This window comes from Octopus bimaculoides, chromosome 1 (genome assembly GCF_046866305.1).
Source record: "Octopus bimaculoides isolate indiv1 chromosome 1, ASM4686630v1, whole genome shotgun sequence".
NCBI classification, from domain to species: domain Eukaryota; kingdom Metazoa; phylum Mollusca; class Cephalopoda; order Octopoda; family Octopodidae; genus Octopus; species Octopus bimaculoides.
Genome location: NC_142928.1, coordinates 185,637,732 through 185,660,044, shown reverse-complemented (window position 1 = coordinate 185,660,044; position 22,313 = coordinate 185,637,732). Strand labels below are relative to the sequence as shown.

At 36.6% G+C, this 22,313-nt stretch overlaps 1 protein-coding gene across 3 annotated transcripts in view; it reads left to right on the top strand.

Annotated features, from left to right (window-relative positions):
- The window catches only part of LOC106879322 (glycerophosphocholine phosphodiesterase GPCPD1), a 55,023-nt gene that overhangs the window by 31,083 nt on the left and 1,627 nt on the right, over window positions 1–22,313 (top strand). For 2 of the 3 annotated variants that reach the window (XM_014928828.3, XM_052973210.2), the window contains exons 8-18: window positions 1,937–2,047; window positions 3,302–3,476; window positions 6,015–6,147; window positions 7,835–7,886; window positions 10,324–10,416; window positions 12,016–12,096; window positions 13,047–13,080; window positions 14,626–14,747; window positions 15,508–15,638; window positions 18,099–18,234; window positions 18,819–18,979. In XM_014928828.3, the coding sequence (XP_014784314.1) occupies window positions 1,937–2,047; window positions 3,302–3,476; window positions 6,015–6,147; window positions 7,835–7,886; window positions 10,324–10,416; window positions 12,016–12,096; window positions 13,047–13,080; window positions 14,626–14,747; window positions 15,508–15,638; window positions 18,099–18,234; window positions 18,819–18,979 (1,229 nt within the window). Of the gene's footprint in view, window positions 1–1,936; window positions 2,048–3,301; window positions 3,477–6,014; window positions 6,148–7,834; window positions 7,887–10,323; window positions 10,417–12,015; window positions 12,097–13,046; window positions 13,081–14,625; window positions 14,748–15,507; window positions 15,639–18,098; window positions 18,235–18,818; window positions 18,980–21,632; window positions 22,215–22,313 lie in introns of those variants that run through there. The other variant, XM_052973215.2, reaches the window with a different exon arrangement.

The window sequence follows — 22,313 nt, the reverse complement described above, 5'->3', positions numbered from 1 at the left end:
GTAAGACACCACAAAAGATGCGTGGAAGCCGGACAGATACGAATTGTGGAAGATGGGGTAATGTTTTATAAGATGAATAATGTTAATTTGTGGAGAACTAGTGAAGTGAAGGTGTGTCTGGGCATTAAAGATAACAACTGATATATACAGAAAAGACAGCTGTGATTGATGTTAATGAATAATGAATGACAAGTACTGGATGCAAAATTGACTCTGGTCCTCACAGATGAGATGACAAAATATTAAAAAGAGTGATGATACACTGTGCACCAGATTTCTCCAATCTGTGGCAATATAGAGAAAAGAAATGGATGTTAAAACAAGGATTGATATTCATGAAGACATGTAAATATCATCAGTGTTTTATTTTCGCTTTCCATGCTGGCCTGCATTAGATATTTTTCTGAAGTAAAGTTCTACAACCAGATACCCTTCCTGTTGCTTATTACAAAAAGGAAGGAGATGTTCACATTTTTCCATGCTAGTATGGGTTGGATGAGACTTCATGAAGCGGTATTCTGTGGTAGGATGTCCTTTCTCTGACCAGCCTTTACCTGCTTTCATGTAATGTACTTTATTCCTAGGGTTTTTGCACATTAGACCACCAAATGATTTCAATGTGAAAACATGCATGTACACACACACACACACAGATGCAGCAGGATTCTGTATTGTTTCCATCCAGAAAATTTCATTCACAAGGCTGTGGTCAATTCAAGGTTGTAGTAGAAAATACTTCCCCCCAGGTGTCTCACAGTGGACTTGAAACTAAAACCACATGGTTGCAAGGGGAATTTCTTAACCACACATCCAAGACTTGAGTGTCTTGATAATCACTTTTTTTTGTGTCTGTGAAACTTCAAGTAAAGCTCTTTTAAGTCGAGCTGTTAATAAATATTTCAATTCTATGATGTGTCTGAAGTGTGCTTTTCTTTAATTTGTGCAATTTCCTCTATTCACACACACACACACACACACACACACACACATATAAATAACTAAAGATAAACAAAAATAACACTCTTCTTGTGTGTCATCTCCAACACTAGATTGCAGTTGTATGTTTTTCTAATTTATCTTTTATTTTACCATGTTAATCACCAATCATTTCTTGTAGTCTTTCTTGGAATGTCTTCGCTCTCAACTTCTGGATCCAAATTAATTTTTTCTTCTCCCAAGCTACAATCCCACCAGAATACCTTCTCCATGCTCTCGTTCACTGACTTCTGTTCCCTTTTTAGTAATAATTTAATAGTCATAGTAGGGGTTGGAAAATGTGTAAATTCAGTGACTTGTATAAATGTTTTTTTGCATACAAACATGTAGAAATTAAATGTAAATTGGTTTTCACAACCTCTTCCTTTTGGCCAGTAAAAATACATCATATGAAATGTGGAGAATTTCAGAAAGTACCTCGCTATCAAAGACAGGTTAATTCTGTCTCTGAGTCTGAAATACACATGTATGGAAACCAAATATACTTGGTTCCTATGCATTAAGGGTTAAAGAAAGTGGTTTAATTGGTGATTTCTATAACTTTTACCATCATTCAGTCAATGGAGTATAAACAGGTTACATGTTTGTATTCATAAAGGTAGAATCGTTAGCAACACAAGTAAAATGTTTAGCGGCATTTCATCCATCTTTACATTCTAAGTTCAAATTTCCCCAAGGTTGACTTTGCCTTTAATCCTTTTGGAGTTGATAAAATAAGTAGCAGTTGAACCCTGGGGTTGATGTAATCAACTTAACCCCTCCCCACAAAATTACTGGCCTTGTGCCAAAATTTGAAACCATTGAGTTCATATTGCATGGGTATGTTTTTCTAGAACCCTAAACACCAGCACCCCACCCCTTTGGTAATTACCTGTAATACACTACAAATGTTCTTGTTTGTTGCTATTTTTGATATAAATCAAATTCTCACATTTCTCAGGTTCTTACTGAAGAAAATTATCAGTCAACCAAACAGAGTAATTTTGGCTGTGTCTACGAACCAGATTCTGTTTTGACCTTCAAGAGCCAAGTTTTAGACTCTTCAAAGATTGTAAGTTCAGTTGTAACATATTTTATATGACAGATTATTATTGCCAAACATACCTGTTTAGTATTCATTCTTCTATCTCAATGAAATAGCTATTTAGAACCTTAAGGCACCTCTGGAACTTTTTATCTTTTCATTGTGTAATGAGCAACTATTCAGTTTGACATAGCCTATTCCTTTCTTATCTATACACATAGAAGGATTTGATCCTTTTGCAGCAGCCTAACAAAATACATTTCAATTATATTTTGCCTTATATTTGTGCTATGATTGACCGCTAGCTCCACAAGTTTTTTTAATTCTTTCTCTGTTTATTTCCTCATGTTCCTTTCTGTTGAAGAGCGTAGGCTCGAAATGTAAAAGACTTCCTCACCTCACTGAGCGTTAAACTAATACGCCTGTTTGTTGTTTATACACCTGTCTTCGTCTTTTGTTTTTCTGTAAATTTCAACTATATATATATATATGTGTGTAGACAAACGAAAGAAAGGCACTCGACACATTTATTGGGAGTTAGATGTATGGATCAAAGTTTGAAACACTCTTTGGTAGTTTGAGTTTCAAGTGTGTGGTTAGTCTTCAGCCATTGGGTTCTGAATGAGAGTTTGTCATTCAAGCCCCAATGGCTGAAGACTAGCCACACGCTTGAAACTCAGTATACCAAGGAGTCTGAATCAAAATGTTTTGATCTATGTGTCCATTTATTTATACACATATACAGGGGTTTGACAAAATAATGGAAACCCCTTAAAATTTCAAACAAATTAATTTTAATGTGGGGTAGAACTGCCTTTAGCAGTAATTACATCTTGAATTCTACGAGGTATGGACTCAATCTGCTCAATACAATAACTAAATTTTCCTCAAATCTTATTATCTCAGAGCTTGTTGATTGAACAATGGTCTCAGTCTTTGCCTCTGTGAGGCCCAATACTTGAAAGGTGCTTTTACATGCCACTAGCACAGGTGCCATTTCTGTGACACTGGTATCTGCCACAATTGCAACTTTACTTGACTTGATAGGCCTTCTTCTAAATATTTTAATAAAAATATTTTAAAATTGCAATTTATTGGAATTTTTTAGATACTGTAGACTTTAATATTTGCTTTCTTTTAGTAAAAGTTACATACTCCAAACTAATAAATAAGCAGCTTTCTTTATTATAGTATAGATGTTTAAATGTCTGCATGTCTACTGTTATTTAACTCAAAGCAATGCAAAACAAAATAATTCTTGTTATTGTTTCTCAATTGAAGGGTTTCCGTTTGGACTTCTATGGGTGTCATACATCTGTAGAAAATAATCCATTAACACATGGACCTACCCATATTGGGTACAGCTATATCCTTCCATCAATTCTGAAGGATTCTTTGGGTACAGCAACGACTTATATTTCAACACTTGATCAAAAAATAGCTGGAGAAATAAAAGGTAAGTAGTTTGTTGTAACTGATATCTCAATGCTTAATATTTCTTCATTATTCATCATCATCATCAAATATCCATTTTTTCCATGCTTGCATGGGTCAAACATAAATTATTGTGACAGATTTTCTACACTCAAATGTCCTTCTTGTGGCCAACCCTCACTTGTTTCTTAGCAATGTGACATTTCCTATTGCCAGACTGGCATTCAATGGGTTATGACAATGAGGGTTCCAGTTGATGCGATCAACAGAACAGCCTGCTTGTGAAATTAAACGTACAAGTGGCTGAGCACTCCACAGACACATGTACCCTTAATGTAGCTCTCTAGGAGATTTGACGTGACACTGAATGTGACAAAGTTGGTCCTTTGAATTACAGGTACAACTCATTTGTACCACGTGTGCGGCCTGGAATAATGTGAAATAAAGTGTCTTGCTCAAGGACACAATATGTCAACAGGAATCAAACTCACAACCTAATAATCATGAACTGAACACCTTAACAACTAAGCCATGTGCTTTCACTCTGTGGCCAGACATGTTTCCCGTGGAAAACTAGAAGCAAACAACATAGCTTGAATGAGAATAATATTTTTTTACAACCATCTCATGATGCCGAGGCAAGGGTACATACATGCCTGTGCACACACGCACACATATCCATAAAAACATAGACATGTGCACACACGCACACACACCACCACCACCATCATCATCATTTAATGTCTGTTCTCCATGTTGATTTCTCCCATCTTTACGTTCAGAGTTCAAATCCTGCTATGGTTGATTTTGTCTTTCATCCTTTCGGGGTCAATAAATTAAGTACCAGTGAATCACTGGGGCTTGATAATGTAATCAACTAGTCCCCTCCCCCAAAATTTCAGGCCTTGTGCCTATAGTAGAAAGGATTATCATCATTATTATTATTATTATTCACTGAAAGAGCAGCACATGCCATCAGAGTGATGCTGGGGTACAAATATACAAAGCCCAGTATACCCATCATGACTACTTGTCTAATAAGGGTACACTAGGCACATGCATCACGACCATATGTGCACGACATAGTGATCTCGTATCAAGATAAACAACGCATGACCTTGCAGGTGGGGGCCCAGTTAGAATTTTCTTTAGGTCAAGTAGCCCATCTCTCTCAAAAGGTCCCTGAATAAAAGTTGTTTAAGGATGTTGAATGAAACACCCAGGTTTCCAGAGGTGAATTATTCAGACCCCAAAGAATTCCTCTCAACACATGGCTATGATGCTCCTCCACTACTTCTGCTCATGATCAGACATGCACATATTGTAAGCCACCAAGGGACATGCTCAACTGAATAAGGTCAAACAACTGACAGGCAAATTTGTGGTATCGAGCAAAATATTTGGTGGTGGTGGTGGTGGTGGTGGCAGCGGCGCTGCTGCTGCTGTTGTGTTTTTTTGGGGTTTTTTTTTTTATTGGACTTGGTTCAGGTGCAATAAACACTGTAAACAAACAGGAAACAACTTCTACCTCATTCCAGGGAGAAAAACTAGAGGTAGTTGATAGCTTCCGCTATCTGGGTGACCAAGTTAGTAGTGGGGGTGGGTGCGCTGAAAGTGTAACTGCTAGAATAAGAATAGCCTGGGCCAAGTTTAGAGAGCTCTTACCTCTGCTGGCGACAAAGGGACTCTCACTCAGGGTAAAAGGCAGACTGTATGACGCATGTGTACGAACAGCCATACTACATGGCAGTGAAACATGGGCTGTGACTGTTGAGGACATGCGTAAGCTCGCAAGGAATGAAGCCAGTATGCTCCGCTGGATGTGTAATGTAAATGTGCATACCCGTCAGAGTGTAAGTATCTTGAGAGAAAAGCTGAACATTAGAAGCGTCAGTAGTGGTGTGCAAGAGAGACGATTGCGCTGGTTTGGACATGTGGTGAGAATAAATGAGGATAACTGCGTGAAAAAGTGCCACTCCCTAACAGTTGAGGGAACCCGTGGAAGAGGTAGGCCCAGGAAGACCTGGGCTGAGGTGGTGAGGCAAGACCTTCGAACATTGGGCCTCACCGAGGCGATGACTACTGACCGAGACCTTTGGAAATGTGCTGTGCGTGAGAAGACCTGGCAAGCCAAGTGAGATCGTTGCCAGTGCCCCTGGACTGGCTCTTGTGCGGGTGGCACATAAGATGTACCATCCTCAGCGTGACCGTTGCCAGTACCGCATGACTGGCCTTGTAGGGTTTTCGAGCGAGATCATTGCCACAGTGCCCCTGGACTGGCTCTTGTGCGGGTGACACATAAAAGACACCATTTCGAGCGTGGCCGTTTTCGTGCGGGTGACACGTAAAAGCACCCACTACACTCTCTGAGTGGTTGGCGTTAGGAAGGGCATCCAGCTGTAGAAACTCTGCCAAATCACACTGGAGCCTGGTGTAGCCATCCGGTTGCACCAGTCCTCAGTCAAATCGTCCAACCCATGCTAGCATGGAAAGCGGACGTTAAACGATGATGATGATGATGATGATTGCTTCCTAAATTGATCTGTTATTTTTTTTTCAGTGAAATATTGCATAACAAAACCTCTTCAAGGACATCACTGTTCTCTTGAATTCTCTTATCAAAAGCAATTGCAGCATCAGAAAGATCCATTACATATTGGTCATCGAGGAATGGGTTCTTCTTTTACACTTCCGTAAGTTGATCTTTGCTCTGTTTGACATTTTTATCTTTTACTGGCTTCAGTCATTGAACTACAGCCATGCTGGAGCACCATCTTGAAGGGTTTTAGTCAAACAAATCAGCCCCAATGCTTTATCTTTTCTCTCATAGTTTTTCACATATGGTACTATTGTATGAGTTTCTTTTGTCAAACCATTAATTTATGGGGGGGCAATTTTAAATTTTCACTAGTGCTATCATCAACATCATCATCATTGTCATTTAACGTCTGCTTTCCATGCTGGCATGGGTTGGACGGTTTGACTGAAAACTGGTAAGCCAGGTAGCTACACCAGGCTCCAATCTGATTTGGCAAGGTTTCTACAGCTGGATGCCCTTCCTAACAGCAAACATTCCAAGAGTGTAGTGGGTGCTTTTTATGTGCCACCAGCATGGGTGCCATTGCTAGTGACACGTAAAAGGCACCCATGCCAGTGATGCATGAAAGATATGTAAAAGCACCCACTACACTCTGTGGAGTGGTTGGCATTAGGAAGGACACCTGATTGTAAAAACATAGCCAAAACAGACTGGAGCCTGGTACAGCTCTCTAGCTTATCAGTTACAGTTACAGTCAAACCATCAAAAATAGAAGCTAAATGATGGATTATGATGAAGGTGCTTACTGCCGGCTACATAACCAATACATGTGCAAACTGAATTTCTTCACAGATATTTCTTTGTTGGTTCCATGTGCTCTTAGAATTCAGATTATTTGGTCAAATGTAATACTTATTTATTTACATCATCATCATCATCATCATCATCGTTTAACATCCGCTTTCCATGCTAGCCTGGGTTGGACGATTTGACTGAGGACTGGTGAAACCAGATGGCAACACCAGGCTCCAATCTAATTTGGCAGAGTTTCTACAGCTGGATGCCCTTCCTAACGCCAACCACTCAGAGAGTGTAGTGGGTGCTTTTACGTGTCACCCGCACGAAAACGGCCACGCTCGAAATGGTGTCTTTTATGTGCCACCCGCATGCATTATTTCATAGCTTTAAGTGAGTGTTTATTTTTAAAACGACACTGTATAGTAGATGTGAGAGACCAGATCTGGCCAGCTTAAACATAAAACAGGTAGGAGAGTATTGTAGTTTGCTTGAAGCAGTGTATATTGTTTGTAAAGAATAAAAAGTTTTGAATGGTACAACAATGCACTATAATACAAAAAAATGGACTATATACCTGTTGTAATTTAGTTATCCATAGTCCGATGATGTTTCGGAATACAATTCCTTCTTCAGATATTCTTAGATGGAGTTGCTGCTATAATCGGTTTGGCGACTCCATCTAAGAATATCTAAAGAAAGAATTGTATTCCGAAATATCATCGGACTATGGATAACTAAATTACAACAGGTATTTAGTCCATTTTTTGTCTTATAGTGCATTGTTGTACTATTCGAAACTTTTTATTCTTTATAAAACAGGTAGAATATTTGGGCCTGATATGGTCAGCTTAAATATCAAAGGGTCAAATGGGATTCTGGTATTTACAATGGATGCTTTCATAAAATTGATATCAGCTATTTTGTATTTAATCCTTTTACTCCTCAAAGTATCAATTCTGTCCAAATGTAGACAGAATGCATAAAAGAGATGTGGTGTTACTTTTGACTAGAAATTTAATGTCTCAGTTTTCCTTTTATTCTAGCAATCCTCTGATGGAAAACACTATAGCTTCATTTTGTGCTGCTGGTCACTATGTAAGTATTATAGATTAGATTTTATCCTTTTATCAGAATGGCAATTATGTACAAATTACCATTGTGTTCTTTTCCTTTCTTTTTCACTTTTCTCTTGTTTTAGTCATTAGACTGTGACCATGCTGGGGTATCACCTTTAAGGATTTTAGTCAAACAGCTCAACCCCAGTGAGTGAGGTTGTTGCCAGTGCATTTGAGCGAAGTCGTTGCCAGTGCCGCTGGACAGGCCCTCGTGCCGGTGGCACGTAAAAGCACCCACTACACTCTTGGAGTGGTTGGCATTAGGAAGGGCATCCAGCTGTAGAAACCATGCCAGATAAGATTGAGCCTGGTGCAGCCTACTGGCTCAAACCATTGAACCTATGCCAGCATGGAAAATGGACATTAAACGATGATGATGATAAAATATATATATATAGGTTATGAGAGGTAATGGTGTCAATAAGACCCAAAGGTGTCAGGTAATGCTGAGTAAGTGCTATGGACAAACCATACTTAAGCTCTCAGTATGGGCGATTATGCAAATAAGGAGTCCAACACAGGTCATATAATCTATATTCCCAAATTCTTCATTCCAACAAATTACTACCCCTACCCCCCTCTCTCTGCCCCATCACTTAGGCTCTATCACTACATACCTGACACTCCTTTTCTTTTTACACTATTAAACCTCTCTCTCTCTATCAACCCTACCATTCTGTCTATCTGACACTCCTTTACTCTTTATCCTATCATCTTTTTATACCCTCATATCCATCTCTCTGTATCGCCCTCACCTCCCCATTCCTACTATCAATTTATCTTGACTGACCACTACTGGTACACTTTACCTCTCTTCATCTCTTTATTATCTCTCTCCTTATTTTTCTTTTTTTTTCTTTTTCTTTATTCCTCTCTTCCTGTTGTCGATTTGACCTTGCAAATACATTCCCTACTTTTAGGTCACTATAAATAAACTCTTGATTCAATAGCACTGTGTACAAACTCTATACTTGGAATGACCAATTTTAAATACTATTGGAACTTACATACAAGGTACAGGAATCTTATATGTATACCATTCTGCGTAAATAATGGAACTACAAATGCAATATCCCTGCATATCTCACATCTATTTTCATTCCTCTACTTCACTCTCTATTTCATATCTTATCTAAATTAACTATTGGCTAACCATTTTCTCACACCGTCTCTGATGAAGGGATATAAAAAATATCCTGGAAACAGCTGTAAGGCCTAATGTTCTAAAAATCTTCACAGCCTTGGTTTTTTTATCTCATTCTGAAAAAAATTTTATATATATATATATATATGAGAAAGGTTAAGTTCAATTAGAACAGTTTTACTTTGGGGAGCCCAAAGTTAGATATCTAATAAAGATTCTTTATATTAAATTTGTAGCTTGCTACTGCAAGTATTTCATTAAAAATATGAAAATTTTACAAGTATAAGGTGTATTATAAGCATTTATAGAACACAGTCCTATATCAACTCGATAAGCAATTAAAGATGGAGAAGGGAAGATGTTAAAAGTTTGATAACATTTTAATCCATGCATACGATCGTTTCAAATGGTAACACCAACATGTAAGAAACACGGACAAGATTAATTTAATTATATATTACCATTCTCGTCAGTGCAAAAAATGAAGGAAACATCAGAAAAGTCGTGATTCTTCTGTTACAACTTTTCTGATGTTTCCTTTATTTTTTAGACTGACAAGAATGGTAATATATAATTAAATTAATAATAATTAATTTAATCTCTTCCATGTTTCCTGCATATTGGTGTTACCATTTGAAGCAATCATATACATGGATTAAAATGTTATCAAACTTTTAACATCTTCCCTTCACCATCTTTAATTGTTTGTTGACTTTATATAATACTGTGTTCTATAAATTCTCATAATACACCTTATACTTTTATATATATATATATATATATATATATATATATATATATATATACTGACGGTGATAAATTGAATATTAATTTGATTAACATCAATTTAAAACCTGTGGCCTAGCATATTAAAAAATTCTGAAAATTCCGAAAAACTGTATTACATGCGTATAAGAAGGTATGACCACTAAGTGGACATCCGATATGCTAGAAAAAGATCACCTACGATCTAACCGCAAAGAAAAGAATGTTCTCCAGAAAAAATTCAGCAAACACCAGAGCATAAAGCGGGCAAGACAAATGAAAATATACAATATATATATATATATATTCTATACATTGTTCTTTCTTGTTCCTTAGTTTAAAATTCTAACATCTAACCCCCACCAAGTATTACCTAGAAAAAATTATCTCTTTTACACTAAATAGTCACAAGGCTATGCTGTGTGTTTCTAATATGTACTAATATGTAATCTGCAATGTATTCTTTTGGGAATTATCTATTTTTAATTTTTGCATCTCCCTTGACTAGGGCGCTGATTTTGTTGAAATGGATGTGCACTTAACAAAAGATCATGTACCTGTGATTTACCATGACTTTTCTATTGATATTGCTATGGAACAGGTAAGATTTCATTTTAAAACTTCAACACAGCTTAAAACAACTGCGACACCTTTTGTAAAAATTCCTGCAAATATCTGATGGATACTAGTATAGAAAAATAGATGTAAAAACTAACAACTCTTTTACTCTTTTACTTGTTTCAGTCATTTGACTGTGGCCATGCTGGAGCACCGCCTTTAGTCGAGCAAATCGACCCCAGGACTTATTCTTTGGATGCCTAGTACTTATCGTATCGGTCTCTTTTGCCGAACCGCTAAGTTACGGGGACATAAACACACCAGCATCGGTTGTCAAGCGATGTTGGGGGAACAAACACAGACACACAAACATATACACACACATACATATATATATATATATATATACATATATACGACGGGCTTCTTTCAGTTTCCGTCTACCAAATCCACTCACAAGGCTTTGGTCGGCCCGAGGCTATAGTAGAAGACACTTGCCCAAGGTGCCACGCAGTGGGAATGAACCCGGAACCTTGTGGTTGGTAAGCAAGCTACTTACCACACAAACATTCACAATATATATAACGTTTTAAAGGCGGTGAGCTGGCAGAAATGTTAGCACACCAGGTGAAATATTTAGTGGTATTTCATCTGTCTTTATGTTCTGAGTTCAAATTCCGCCGAGGTCGACTTCGCCTTTCATCCTTTCGGGGTTGATAAATTAAGTACCAGTTGCGCACTGGGGTTGATATAATTGACTGGTCCCTTCCCCAAAAATTTCGAGCCTTGTGCCTAGAGTAGAAAAGAAAAGAATATGTATAATGTTTTAACATTTTACAGTTTCAGTCATTGGACTGTGGCCATGCTGGGGCACCACCTTGAAGGTTTCAGTGAAATAAATCGACCCAAGCACTTTTTTTTAAAAATCTGGTTGTTATTCTGTCAGTCCCTTTTGCTGATCCACTAAGTCACATCTTCATTTAGCATCCACTTTCCTTGCTAGCATGAGCTGGATGGTTTGATAGGAGCTGATTTGACTGGGCTGCACATTATCTCTCCTGCTTTGGCATGGTTTCTATGGCTGGATGCCCTTTTATAATGTGATGTTGGTATATTTATCAGTTGCCAAGTGGGGTAGTAAACTCTAAGGGCGCACACACACACACACACACACACACACACATCTATACATGATGTTAAGAAAGGCATCCAGCTGTGAAAACTGTGCCAAAGCAAACACAGAAGTCTGGTGCAGTCTTCTGCCTTTCCAGCTCCTATCAAACTGTCCAACCCATGCCAGCATGGAAGGCAGACATTAAATGATGATATATATGTATATATATATTTTCTTTTTTTTTTTTTCTTTTTTTTAACCTGTGAAAACATGTCTGGCCATGGGGAAATATTACCTTATTTGGAAACAGGTGAAAGTTGGCAACAGGAAGGACATCTGGCCATAGAAAATTTACCTCAACAAATTCTGTGTGACCTACACAAGCATGGGAAAGTGGACATTAAAACAATAGTCATGATGATGATGATTATAATAACCCTTTTCTTTTTCCATAGATATCTGCACAAACTAATATCCAACCATTTTAAACTTCAGCAATATATCATCTTTATTTTATTTCATTTCCAGAAAGATCCAATGACTTTGCTTGACAACCATACAAAAATGTCAATCAAAAATCTTACATTAAACCAATTACAGTCATTAAAGGTGAGTTTTTTTTTAACTCTCTAACTGCAAAATTAAATTTCATAGTTATTCCAGTTAATACTGTTAAATATCTACCAAAAAAATAGAATTGATTTTATTTCTGCAAGTCTTGTGGCCTCCATAAGCTTGACATATCTCAACACAAAATAGCTTCAAACATGGCATTCCTCAACGAAAGATAGATTGCTTTCTGCACAAGGAAATGAAATTTTGAGTTGATATATTTTGATTTCTACAGTAAAGGGTTAAAATGTATGGAATACAGAAATTAATTTTTCCTTAAATTAATTATTGCAAACTTATGAATATATTACCTCAAGTGTTATAAGGAAGACAACCTTCTTTTGCATATATATGAATGCTCACATACATATACACATGCAGGCATTCTTACATACAGACACCTCAGCATTAAGCAAAATAAGCATGTGCATAGGGCACCAAGAGAAGCAGGGGGCACCACAGAAATGGTAAATGGTTTACAGCACAAAAGAAATCACTTTAAACTTGCTAAAATATTATTTGAAGTGGTTTATATGATCTAAAATATGATTTTGAAGTATTCATGATGTCATAGTGAGAAACTGATCAAAGGCTTTGCATTTAAAAAAAAAGAAAAGAAAATTTTCAAATATAAATAAAGTGAAAGTACAGAAAAATAAACATTAATTTCCATCTTTTTGTTTCATTTTGAAAAATAAAAATTTATTTTATGGTTTATTATTATTTATATTTGGAATTACGGGGGCACAAAAATCTTAGGGCCTTTGTGGGTCTTAATCCAGCCCTGAGTCACCTTACATACATTTCACTCAGTCACTTATCAATGTTTTTACATTCAAATTACACATGGTTCTACAAGTCCTTAATAATCTATTCACAAAGAATCAGAAGATATTCCATTGACTCAAAATTGAAATTAAATATACTTTTCTAATTTTGCTTTTCAGCTGTTCTACCGTTTGAAAGAACCTGATTATTGGAGTAAGTTCTGGTTTACTGTTCAGTTCAGAGCATGTGTTTTTATAAAATCACGTGTGTGTGTGTGTGTGTGTGTGTGTGTGTGTGTGTGTGTGTGTGTGAGAGAGAGAGAGAGAGAGAGAGAGAGATTAGCTGCATTGAAAGTTTAGCTTTCACATTTGGATTCAGTATTTTCCTATCATCCTTCTATTTATTCCTCATTAAGGTCCAACTGCTATATGTTTATCCCTTCCACTAGAACATTATCCATTTCTGATTTTGTCTTTATTGGAATGTGTCACATATAAAATAAGATTCAGATTTGTAAAGATGAAATGTATTGGCACCCAAATGATACTGTCAGGATGAATTGTTTGTAATATAAGATTCTGAATCTGGAAAAACTCTTCTAGAACCTCTCCTAAATTAATTTTAATGAAATTCTGGTTATTTATACTTTTTAAAGTGTAGGGAGTTAGGGAAGAAGGAGTAGTACCTGACACTTTTGCAGTCCCTCCCACACTGCTGGGATTAACCCTTCAGCATTTAAATCAGCCCAAATATTCTATCTGTTGTATGTTCAAACCAGTCAGATGTGGCCTGTCACACCCACCTACAATGTTATTCAAAATAAACAGCCACATCATTGAAATTTCAAAGTTACAAGATAGGGTACAAGATAATGTATGATAATTTCAGAACAATGTGAATAACTAAGTATTATGTTTGACTGGGTAATATGAATGCTAACAGCTTAATGTAGTTGAGGTTTAGTTTAACCCATTAACATTTAGATATTTTCGCTATATCCATGTTTTATGTTCAAATTACCCAGATCTGGCCTTTCACACATATCCTACAATATCATTCTAAAAATAAACAACCACATCATCAAAATCTCAAGGCTACGAGACAATGTATGATTACTTCAGAAGAATGTGAATAAATAAATATTACATTTAATAGAATAATCTGAATGCTAAAAGATTAAATGTCTATGGGTCAATAATCACAAGGGAATTCCAGAGGACTAAATACATGGAGGTGCATGGCTTAGTGGTTAGGGTGTTGCTCTCGTGATTTTAAAATTGTGGATTCAATTCCCAGACTGGGCAATGTGTTGAGTTCTTGAGCAAAACACTTCATTTTGTGTTACTCCAGTGCACTCTGCAGGAAATGAGTTCCAGCAAGAGCTGGGAAGTTAACCCTGTGATGGACTAGCATCCTCTTTTAGGGGATAATGTCATAATCTCAGTCACTTATACACTTAAAATTGCTAGCCTTATGTCAAACTTTACAACCATTAAAAGGTAGCAAACTGGCAGAATCATTAACACACTGGACAAAATGCTTAGTGACATTTCTCCCAGCTTTACATTCTGAGTTCAAATTCCACCGTGGTCAACTTTGCCTTTCATCCTTTCGAGATCAATTAAATAAGTATCAGTTCAGCACTGAGGTTTAATGTAATCGACTAGTCCTTTCCTCCAAAATTCCAGGCCCCATGCTTATAGTAGAAAGAATTATTATTGTTGTTTTGTTGTTCATTGATAACTCTTCGTTTTGTAGTGCCAATCACCAAAACAAACGGTGACCCTGACCAACCCTTTCCTACTCTTGAGAAATGTCTTGAAGAAGTTCCTGAAGAAATTGGATTTAATGTAGAAATTAAATACCCTTTAGAATGTATTGTAAGTTTTAATTTTATCTTTCATTTATTTGTTTTATACGAGTTTTAATCATTGGACTGTGACCACACTGATGCACCAAAACCAAGGGTTTTAGTTGAACAAATCGACCCCTGTACTTATGTTCACTTTAAAGTCAAGTACTTATTTTATTGATATTTTGCTGAACCACTAAGTTACAGGGACATAAATAAACTAACACTTGTCAGGAATACACACACATACTTGACAGGCTTCCATGTGTGTCGATGAAATCAACTAGCCCCACCACTCAAAATCGCTGGCCTTAAAAGAGATAGGCCTCAATATCATTGGAAATAGAGAACTATATTTATTGACTGATACAGCTATAGAAACTTACATTCAGAATTTTAAGTTTCTGCATCAACAGTTTGATGACATTTGCGCATTTTTTGCTTTGCAAACCCAGTGTGTGTGGCACCATTGCTTACAAAACATGGAAACCCTTCTATCTATCCATGTACGTGTATATATATAGATAGATAGATATAGGGAAAATTCACAAAGAAAATCAAAAGACGAAGACAGGTGGTGTAGACAACAAACAGATGTATTAATTTAACGTTCGGGAAGTGAAAAAGACTTTAACGTTTCGAGCCTATGCTCTTCCACAGAAAGAAACAAGGAGAGAAAATAAAGAATGTCTAGTGGCTAGCGATCTATCATGGCAAATCAAGATATAGATATATATATATATAGATATGTATATATAGTCATGGTTTTCTTTCCTTTTTTTTTTTAGGATGACACAATGGAAAGCGAGGACATCTTTGATGCCAACTTTTTTCTGGATGTTATATTGGCTAAAATATTTAAGCATTCAGGAAAGCGAAAAATTATTTTGTCAACATTTGAACCAGATTTATGTTGTATGTAAGTACAGCTGTCTTTTTATTACCTCTGTAGAAAAATGTATGTTTAGATTCACCATATACTATTTAATGAGTTATAATTCCTTGAGATAGTATACTGGTCGGGTAGACATAGCAGCCAATTCTCCCTCTACACTTATGCATTTAAACCAGCCTTATCTGGCCAAAATAGTCTATCTGCTTTATTTTAAAACTAGTTAGATCCAACCTTTCACACCTACTCTATAATGCCATTCTAAATAACTAGACATAGCATCAAAATCTTAAAGTTACAAGATATTGCATGATTAATTGAAAACCATGTGAATAAATAAGCATCATATTTGACTGAGTAATGAAGGATACAAATAACACTCTACTGCCTTTTGAAAATGAGCACATTTGATGATGCAGCCCTAAGTATATCATACTTAATACAAAAGAAAAAAAATGGAAAGTCATAACTGCAACATCTTTTAATTACAGGATCTGCCAGATGAGGGCTGGGTAGTGAGGGGTTCGGGTGGCTAAACAACAATAATAACACATTGGGATCTATTTTAAAACGGGGGCCACATTTTTCATTAATGTTTTACGTAGTGTTTTTGGTACGGAAAGACTTTCAAACTTCGTATACTTATCTATTTTGTGTTATAGAACAGAAAAATATTTTTGTATTCGAATTTATTTCATGTAAAAAATTGTCTTATTTCGATAATTTCAACCAATCACTGACAAGTATTCAGTTGTTTATATTTACTCCTTTGGCTGATTAAGCGATGTAAAGCGTATTTAATCTCCATACCTTCATTTTATTTGCTTTTTTCATTTTAAATTTGCTTTCACCCTAACCCTAACCCTAGGGTTAGGGTTAGGGTTAATTGTTTCAGAATCGTTTGTTTATGTAGTCGGCACTTAATGTATATCGGCTGAATGGACGTCAGTGATTGGTTGAAATTACAGAAATACGACAACTTTAACATGGAATAACTTATGGATTTCTTTTTTTTTTAAGAAGACTAAGAGAAAAAGATGTTTTATATGACACATTCTACCAGTGTTCCAAGTTTCAAAGTGTTTCGTTAATGAAAAATGTGGCCCCCGTTTTAAAAAAGATCCACACATTGTAATATACTGTTCCTTAAAAGTTTTACCACAAATGTATGTTTGTCAGCAAGGACTGTTGTTATATGATGTTACCTAGTGAGAAAACTCTGAATAACAACATAGTAAGTCGCTAGCTTTGGGTCACTAGCTGGTGCCACATGAAAAGCATCCAGTACACTCTGTGAAGTGGTTGGTATTAGGAAGGGCATCCAACAAGTAGAAACCATGCCAAAACAGACAATTGGAACCTGGTGCGGCCATCAAGTTTGCCAGCTCCTGTCAAACCGTCCAACCCATACCAATATGGAAAATTGACATTAGATAATAATAATAATAACGAAGATGACAATGACAAACAACTTTATTATTATTATTATTACTATTTAAAGTGGCGAGCTGGCAGAATCGTTAGCACACCGGGTGAAATGCTTAGCTGCTCCATTCTGAGTTCAAATTCCTCTGAGGTTGACTTTGCCTTTCATTCTTTCAGGGTCGATAAATTAAATACCATTTGCATACTGGAGTTGATCTAATCGACTGGCCTCCTCCCCAAAATTTCGGGCCTTGTGCCTAGAGTAGAAAAGATTATTATTATTGAGATTTATGTAATAAGAAAAGCATTCATGTGCTCGATAATCAATGCTGGTCAAGGGAGACAACCCTGGAGTTTAAGTTAATCACTTACTGTTCACATGTGGGATCGTCATGACAGGAATGTCTCTCAGTCAAAGCTGGAGGCTAAACTACCACAACAATCGTTTTGAGGTTTTGATTTTCATTGTTTCATCACCAATCTGGAACCCCTAACTTGCTCAGCATATCAATCCCCTGGAAACTATTCAGAAACATGCAACCAAACGAGTACCCACTGTCAGGCATCTACCATACTCTGAAGATCTCGGTTCCTTGGGTATTGACACATTAAAACTCCAACATCTGGCAACTGACTTGGTAGGCACCCACAAAATTATCCATCATCTTTCCAACAACAACTTTGGGCACTTTTTTGAATTCCATATGTTTAACACATGTGGACATGCTTACAAAATCAAAGAACAACTCAGCACCCGTGACTTTTAGAAACATTTTTTCCCACTCAGAATTGCTGAAGCATGGAATAAACTACCCACATCAGTTGTTAGTTGTCAGGACACTACATCCTTCAAAACTTCCATATTTCCTGACATTCACCAACAGTATACCTGATACCCCCATTTCACCTTCACCTTTTTTGTTAATGACTCATTTACTGTTCACATCCTGTGCTTATTCTAGGTACTGTTCATGCACTTTTGGCTACTTTTTCCGATGAGTTGTAGTGTACCTGAGCTCTGTATACAATAAGTTCGTTATTTCTATTTTTTATTTTCAACAGGTTACATTTAAAACAGAACAAGTATCCTGTTCTGTTTTTGACACAGGGAATAAATAGTCATTGGGTCTCCTACAAGGATGCCCGTTGCCATACAACAAGCACTGCTATTAGCTTTGCAAAGGCTGAATCTCTTACTGTGAGTAGTTCTTTCACCATTGTTTGTTGATTCTATGAAAATTAACATTAAATTTAGGGAATACAATGAAGGTAAAACTTACCCACTTTTAGCTTTACCTCTAAACAAGGAGCCACTCAAAGAGACTCTTTGCTCTTTTACTTGTTTCAGTCATTTGACTGCGGCCATGCTGGAGTACCACCTTTTAATCAAGCAAATCAACCCCAGAACTTATTCTTTTTAAGCCTAGTACTTATTTTATCGATCTTTTTTGCCGAACCGCTAAGTTACGGTGAAGTAAACACACCAGTATCGGTTGTCAAGTGATGGTGGGGGGACAAACACAGACATACAAACATATATATATATACCGGAGTAAGCACATAAATGTGAAACAAGGTGGAAAAAAAGAGCACTCAAATACCAGAGGTAGAGTAATATGCTTTATTTAAAAGCAGCAGAAATATAACAAAAAGCTGTTACTCAGAGTTTCACGTTCCCGTTCGTCGGAGAGTTTTGTTAAAATAGAACAAAACTGTCCGACGAACTACACAACCAAACCCTGTTCTAATCTACACATTCTTTGTTTATTTTCTATTTTTAAGGGTATTTGTGCTCATGCAGAAGAGTTACTGAAAGATACAGAACTTATGGAGATGTGTGTCAGAGAAAATTTGTCACTTATTGCTTGGGGAAATGATATTGAAAACTACGATAACATGAAGGTTTTAACTGATTATCCACTTACAGGATTAATATATAATCGGTAAGTTAGATTCCTGTCTAATGTTTCAGCCTCATTTAACCTCATTAGATAATATTTGAAACAGCTGTCTGTTGAAATAAGCATTGTTGGTGTCATAGAAAAAATATGCAGTTGAAGAGTGGTGTAGTTTGCTTGAAGCATTGTAAGACAGAAGTAAAATAACATATAATGAAGAAGAGCTTCTGACAATGTGAAAATGAGAAGTTAAGTGACTTTTATATATTTCAGGCACAAAGGCCATCATTAGAAGTGAATGCTTTAGAATTGTGAGTTTATGTAGGTCCTGCTATTTAGATTGTTCAATGGGTAGTGACCCCATTTTGTCCAGTGAATGTGTGTTGCTGTTATCATACTCAGCAGACAAAGCAATCAAAATGGCAGGATCTACATAAAACTCACACTTCTGATGTCAGGTCAATGTACTAAAGAAGCTCTCCTTCCACATCATTTGTTTAATATACAGATTCTTTTTTTTCTAGTAAAGAGATGGAGTCAGACAGAATCAGAACCGGTTTTTTTTTTGGTTTTTTGCAAGAGTGGAGACATGGTTCTTGTTTATTTCTTGTTATAAAAACATTTAAGTGATTCCTAGAATTTTAGACAAAATCCTTTCTAGGTTTTCTTTTACCCCTTCTTGTAAACATTTCTGTACATATGTGTCTTTTTCCTTCTTTTAATCCTTCAACTGTGAAATTGATTATTCCATTAATAGTTATTCCACTAATGATGCTAAATAGCCACCAAAAAGTAGAATTGGTATTTTCTGCAAGTCACATTGCCTCAATATACTTGACATGTCTCAACAAAACATTGTTCCAAACATACCATTCTTCATCAAATGATAAATTAGTATTTAAAACTCATTCTGCAGTTAAGAGAAATGAAATTTCAGGTGGATATATCTGATTTCCACAGTAAAAGAGTTAAACATTTTTGTACATGAGGCTGTGAAATTAAAGAAGCTACTATGATGTAACACATAGCAAAGATATAAGCGTTCGCCTCAGGTCACCCAATCAACAATGGGTTCCATTTCTACATGGCTGTTGTGTCATTGTTAGTGGTAGACAGGTCATCTTGTCATGTATGTAAATATTGATACTTTATAAAAATAAAATACAAAACTCCTTGTCTATTCTACCACGGAGAAATAGATGTAAATAAGATAATAGAAAATGTACATGGAGATTTTATATCTTTTGTTATCTTTTACTTGTTTCAGTCATGAGACTGGAATGACTTGACCCTCGTACTCATTATGTTTTTGAAGCCTGGTACTTATTCTATCAGTTTCTTTTGTCAAACTGCTAAGTTATGGGGCAGCATGTAAACACACCAACACCAGTTGTCAAATAGTGGTGGGGGGACAAGCACACGCACGCACACACACACACACACACACACACACACACACACACACACACACATGACAGGCCTCTTTCAGTTTCCATCTACCAAATCCACTCAAGATTTTGGTCAGCGCAAGGCTGTAGTAGAAGTCACTTGCCCCAAGTGCAACTGAATCTGGAACCATGTGGTTGGGAAGCAAATTTGAATATTTAAATGAACTAGTTGATGAGTCACAGCTGAGTAAGTCCGTCTGATAAATTAGTACCACAATATTTCATATTTTACCTTCTGCACTTTACTGAGTCAATAATAACCACACCTAATTCTCACTTGTCTAGGAACATCTCTGTAAATAAGATTCCCGAACAACTGCAGTTTATCAATACTTCTTTATATCAGCATAAACATGGCTCTGTGGCTAAGAGGTTTGCTTTGCAACCATGTTGTTTCAGGCTCAGTTCCACTGCACAGCACCTTGTGCATGTGACTTCTACTATAGCCCCAAGCCAACTAATGCCTTGTGAGTGAATTTGATAGACAGAAACAGTGTGGAAGTTTATTGTATAGGCATAGGCAAGGCTGTTTGGTAAGAAGTTTCCTTCCCAACCACATGGTTTCGGGTTCAGCCCCACTGCGTGGCACCTTGGGCAAGTGTCTTCTGCTATAGCCTCAGGCTGACCAAAGCCTTGTGAGTGGATTTGGTTGAGGAAAACTGAGAAAAGCCCATCATGTGTGTGTGTGTGTGTGTGTGTGTATATATATATATATATATATATATATATATTTATGTAGGTGTGTCTGTGTTTGACTCCCCACCATCACATGACAACCGATGCGGGTGTGTTTATGTCCCCATAACTTAGTGGTTCGGCAAAAGAGACCAATAGTATTAGTACTAGGCTTGCAAAAAATAAGTACTGGGGTGGATTCCTTTAAACACTTCAAAGCAGTGCCCCAGCATGGTCATAGTCCAATGACTGAAACAAGTAAACAATTGAAGTTAGTAAGCTCATATCCTCTCATGGGCCTGGAGAAAGCACCAGGAAACTCTTCCATTGTGTCTTGTTCTAAATCACTACGTGAAGATGAATCTGGTGCAAATGATATATTTTACAGCTACACATCCTTACTAACGCCATCATGAAACATTCTTAAATCAATATGGTCTCGTCCTAGACATCTTTGTATTGCTTATTTATTTTGCTTATCTCATTCAACCCATGACTATAAGAAGCTAAATTCTTTCTAAGTTATATCTATATTTGTTTAGTCTTCTAATTTACACCCTTGTTTCCCTTTGAAGACTTAAAACATCAGAGTAGTTATGACAAAGGAAAGACATGGCTCCACTGGGATCAGCAGCTAAACCGTGTCAATTAAATAGCTTTACCATTTGGCCATGAAAGAAGACACATGGCTGAAGTATCTGTTTCAGTGGCAATCCAGGAAGTCTGATTTTACAGAAACTTGAATATAAGCTTTGTAAGTAATAAGAGATTAGTCAGTGCAAAGTGTTGAGAAATAAAACTGGTAATGTTACAAAAATACATTGACAGAAAACTGTTTATGTTGGTTAGTCTTTGTAGAAAGACTAACCAAAGTGGAACTTTCATTCCAATCAAATTCTCTCACTTTCTTTCGATTTGTTCTACTGCTAGGTAAATGACACAGGTAGCTTTCCCAAAATGCAACACTTTGTCACATGACTATTCAGTCGAGAAAGATGAAAGTACATGTCTTAGTTACTCACTTAGGAAGTACTATCAGTGAACACAAGTATCAAATGGAGCCTAAGGCTTTTATTTCAAAATTGGTTGTCATTTTGGCAAATGTCTTAATTACTGTATCTGATGGCATATAAGACCCACTTAAAAAAAAAAAAAAATCACGCTGGCTCCTATATGTGAAGTTGCTTTAAATATTGCATGCTTTAACCCTTTTGACGCCACATTCCAGTTGAAATACTTTGCAATTTTTCAAATAA